We start from the raw sequence: 4,423 nt of genomic DNA on the forward strand, positions 1-4,423 counted from the left end.
GCACTGATAACTTTATCCTTGAATGAAGTACAGTAACTCTGCTATTCTGTTTCACATTGTATGACTAAGTTAACTGTGATAGCATATTTTAAAGCCAATGAGCAGTGATGCCAAAATGTGCGGTTGTTGTGTTGGTTTCTGATGTTGGGAAGGAAGTAGGGCTGGGCGATATAGAAAAAAAGCTTATCGATAAAAAAAAATGCATATTGATCGATATCGATAATTATTGAAAAGATTTGAAACCATATTTTATGTGCAGCTCTTCCTAAACATTATATGATATTGCTAAATGATTTAATTTTAATAAAGAACACAAAAGCAGACTTCGAATTAAATCTTTATTTAACCAACTTTTTAAAGCATAACAGAATTGTTTTAAAGAAAAATTACTTAAGAGACCTGAGTTATGTTATTCAATACTGACAAAGAATAAATTAAAGTGACCAGAAAAGTGACCAAAATAAATATAACAAATAAATAAATGCCCTGCCGCCCCTCAGCATTTTTATCTCAATTGTTAGAACTACGTGGGAAACTGCCCAGAACTGAAAATATATATACATTTTCCCGAAATTCCCGAAGATTCCTCGGAGGAGAGCCGCGCCGGGGCCTACACAGCTCGTACTCCTGGGGGTGTGAGCAGCTGAGATGATTAAAAAAAAAAAGTTGGTTGTGTTATCAGACTTTGTTTTCACTGGTTCCCTACACATTTTACAGATGACTGTGGTTTGTTTTTTGTCCGACTTGGACTTGCCATGACAGAAATACTGCCAAACTACAAAAAACCTTCTTTGGAACAGTTTCCTCCGCCTCTCCTTGCTGCGACATCTTCATGTGCTCTGTGTTGTGGTTTGAGAGGGCGGCGCTTGGTGACGGCATGCCTGGGTCCGCAATTGCGATTTGTTGGGAGGAAGCAGTGACTAGCATATACCCACATGCTAGGCTACAATGAGAAGGAAGGAAAACTGCGTTTCTTTATCGAACTTTTATCGACTCTCTTTTTTTCTATTGCGCCACACGTCTATCGATCGATATATCTCGTTATTGAATTATCGCCCAGTCCTAGAAGGAAGTATCCAAATATCTTGGACTGTTGGAAGAAAATGTTGTTTTTCCTATTGAAATTTTGGATTTCATAGAATAGAATAGAAAATCCCTTTATTGTCCCAATGAGGAAATTCTTGTGTTTACAGCAGCAAAAAGATAATAGAAAATATGGTCACACAAATGTGGACCTTGGAAGAGAGTATAAAATAGCATAATAATGAAGAGTTAAAAGAATAAACAATATAAAATACTGTACTATAAAGTGTTTTATCAATATAAACACTGTGCACCTGGACATTAAACAACCAATAAGCAGTTATGGACATTTTTATAGTTATGGATATTTGAAAATAGCAGCAACATCAGAGATGTGCAAAATGACAGCAGCATGTTATTTAACTAAGATAGAAACTGCAAAATCAGCATGAATGTAACAACTTATTGAGGTAATTGGGAACAGTGGTGGTTCTAGAGTCTTCCAGCTGCTGGGAGGAAGGATCTGTGATAACGCTCCCTGGTGCATTTAGCAGTCTGTCACTGAAGGAGCTCTCCAGCTCTGCAACAGCTTCATGAATGGGGTGGGAGACATTATCCAACAGAGATGTTATTTAAGTTAGGATCCTTTGGTTCCTCGCCTCATGTTGAATTTTTCCCTCGCAATGAAGCTAATGTTTTTTTTGTTTTTTTTTTATAAAGTAGGTCTACTCTTTTGCAAACTCCATCAATTCTTCTTCTGTTGGCTACTATCATTTTCAGCAGAAAAGCATAAAAAAAACCCTCTTCACATCTACAGTGCTGTGGATGTAGGTTTTTAACCTTCAACTCTTGTTCTTCCCACCAGGCTGCGACAGATGCCCGCCGAGCTGCTGCAGTTCCCAACACAAGTAATAAAAGTTAAAGTCGCCGGCTTCAAAGCTCCAAGTGTCAAACAGAGCGAGGAAGTCCTTCCGTACTCCCCGGAATGGAGTGTGAAGGCTGCCATAGAGATGACAGATCTGCTGCACGGCAACCTCATAGCAACCGTTGTTGTAAGAACCAATCATCTATTTTGTTGTTGTCCTGAAGGAATACTAACCCCAAAATCCCACATCCTCCATAACCGCTCTGCTCCAGAAAGCCTGCATTCTGAGTTCCTTGGAGCTTTAGAATATGCATGAAGGACCAGCTCTACCATATTTAAAAATAAATACAGAAATAAATAAATGCTCAATAAATAAGCATAAAATTAATTGCCCCTACAAATACAGTAAACAAATAATTATAGGTAAAAATTTGATTATACAGTGAGATATAAATGTATAATCTATATCTATTTAATTAGCCTCTTTATTTGCCTTTGTAATAATTACCATATTTATTTTTTGTCTATTATCTTCAACTTATCAATTATTTCTTTAAGTATTTATGTGCTATGTTATATTTTTGTCTGGTTTATTCTTCCTTTGTATTTTTTCACCCTATTTATTTCTGCTTCTCGTTTTTACATTTCTGTCTGTGTTTCTGCCTCATTATGCAAATGGGGGGGAGGGGGGGTCTTAGAGGGTCAGCTTCTGCCCATTGGGTGGTTAGCATTTTACTGCATCGGTCGAATCTACAGGAAGAGAATCTGAAGTCACTGGCCGTTTCTCGATTCATAAAAACGCCAGTACGGACCCGTGTCAGTTCAATTCAGTTTATTTCTATAGCGCCAATTCACAACACATGTCATCTCAAGGCACTTTACAGTTCAACCAGATCATACAGTTAAATTGATTCTTGAGTCTAAGGAAAACAAGTTAATTTCATTGACTCGTAGGCAATCCCTCACACTAATCATGCTTGTAGCGACAGTGGAGAGGAAAAACTCCCTTTTAACAGGAAGAAACCTCCAGCAGAACCAGGCTCAGTGTGAGCGGCCATCTGCCGAGGCCGACTGGGGTTCAAGGAGACAGAAGCAGAGATACAAAAAGCAGCTGTAAAAGGCGGCATGGTCCAGGAAACACACAGCCAGGCAGACTAGCTCCGAGCCAGCTCCCATGTCAGAGGATGAAGAGAGCACATCCTCGCCAAGTATGTTCTTGAGAAGAACAAAGAAAAGTGTTGACTGTGGGAGAACGGGAGCAGCAGCATAAATCTGGGTCAATTGGTACAGAACCATACTGAGGACGTCACCACATGCTGGGCTCGTCAGTAGCTGGATTTCACCTGTCATTAATAGTTTCTAGATAATAAATGTTGACTTTTTTCATTTATTGGGGGAATAATAATCAACACAGTCAGGTAAACACAAATCGAATATAGATTTTGCCAAATAAAACAAAGAAAATAAATCAGAGCCAGCGATCCTTCACACACGGCTATGCTGAGAGAGGGTTGCTGCAGACGGGTTAGAATTAGGCCTGGCTGCTGCGGTCCTCTCAACTTTTGAATTTTCTTTTTTAAATTATGCATTAAATCGGTAGATGGACCATATAGTGATGCTTAAAAGTGTAATATTCTCGCCTATAATGATCTTAAAATTTACTTTTATTGAACAACAGCAACAACAGAAAAGAGAACTATTAACTTAATACTCTGAGCTTTAAGAGTTCAGAAGATGAGCCACTTAAAATGCTAACCAACCAATTGGCACACATTGATAGCATGGAAGAAATATGGTGAAAAAATACAAAGGAAGAATAAAAAAAGACTAAAATAATATAACATGCACATAACAGGGTTTCCGCAGGTCATTAAAAATCATTAAGTCATTAAATTAAGGCCTTAATTGGCATTAAAATTCATTAAATATTATTATTGTGGCATTCAAAAATATATATTTGTGCGGAACTTCTGGTTCAACTTCTGGTTGATCGTAAAGCCATATGTTAAAAGAAAAATAATAGAATGGGGGGAAAATGCTAATTTCAACAAAAATGGCTCCTGGGTACTTGTTTGTGGCATTAAAATTATTTCTAAGAGCATTAAAAAAAGCATTAAATTAGACTTACTCATTCCTGTATAAACCATGCATAAATACTTTAAAAAATAATTGATAAAGTTGATTAGAATAAGACACATTTATGTCTCACTGTACAATTAATTGCTACCTACATTTGTTTTGTTGTATTTTTGGGGGCTTCTAAATCTATGTCTCTTCCAGATTTACGATAAGTGTCTCTTGAATTTGTTAGATAAACTTCTAAGCTTTTCAGCGTAAAATAAATGTTTTGCTCACAGCTTTGCTCCGTATTTTGACGTGAGGGACGGAGAACATGGAATAGTTTCTATTGATGAACGTGAATGCGCCAGTGATCTGCTGGATGAACGTGAAGTCGGAGCGGTTACAGAGGATGTGGAATCTGGGGGTTAGCATCTTTTCTACAGCTCGTTTCTGATTGGTCCCAATTCTCTGCAG

General features: G+C 37.7%; 1 protein-coding gene across 1 annotated transcript in view; it reads left to right on the forward strand.

The window, feature by feature from the left end:
• rnf17 (ring finger protein 17) overlaps positions 1-4,423 on the forward strand; it is a 60,486-nt gene that overhangs the window by 55,704 nt on the left and 359 nt on the right. The window contains exon 36 of the mRNA XM_038302650.1: positions 1,889-2,075. Coding sequence (XP_038158578.1) covers positions 1,889-2,075 — 187 coding nt within the window. The remainder of the gene's footprint in view (positions 1-1,888; positions 2,076-4,423) is intronic.

This window comes from Cyprinodon tularosa, unplaced genomic scaffold, assembly GCF_016077235.1.
Source record: "Cyprinodon tularosa strain WSP-4 unplaced genomic scaffold, ASM1607723v1 ctg497, whole genome shotgun sequence".
Classification (NCBI taxonomy): Eukaryota; Metazoa; Chordata; class Actinopteri; order Cyprinodontiformes; family Cyprinodontidae; genus Cyprinodon; species Cyprinodon tularosa.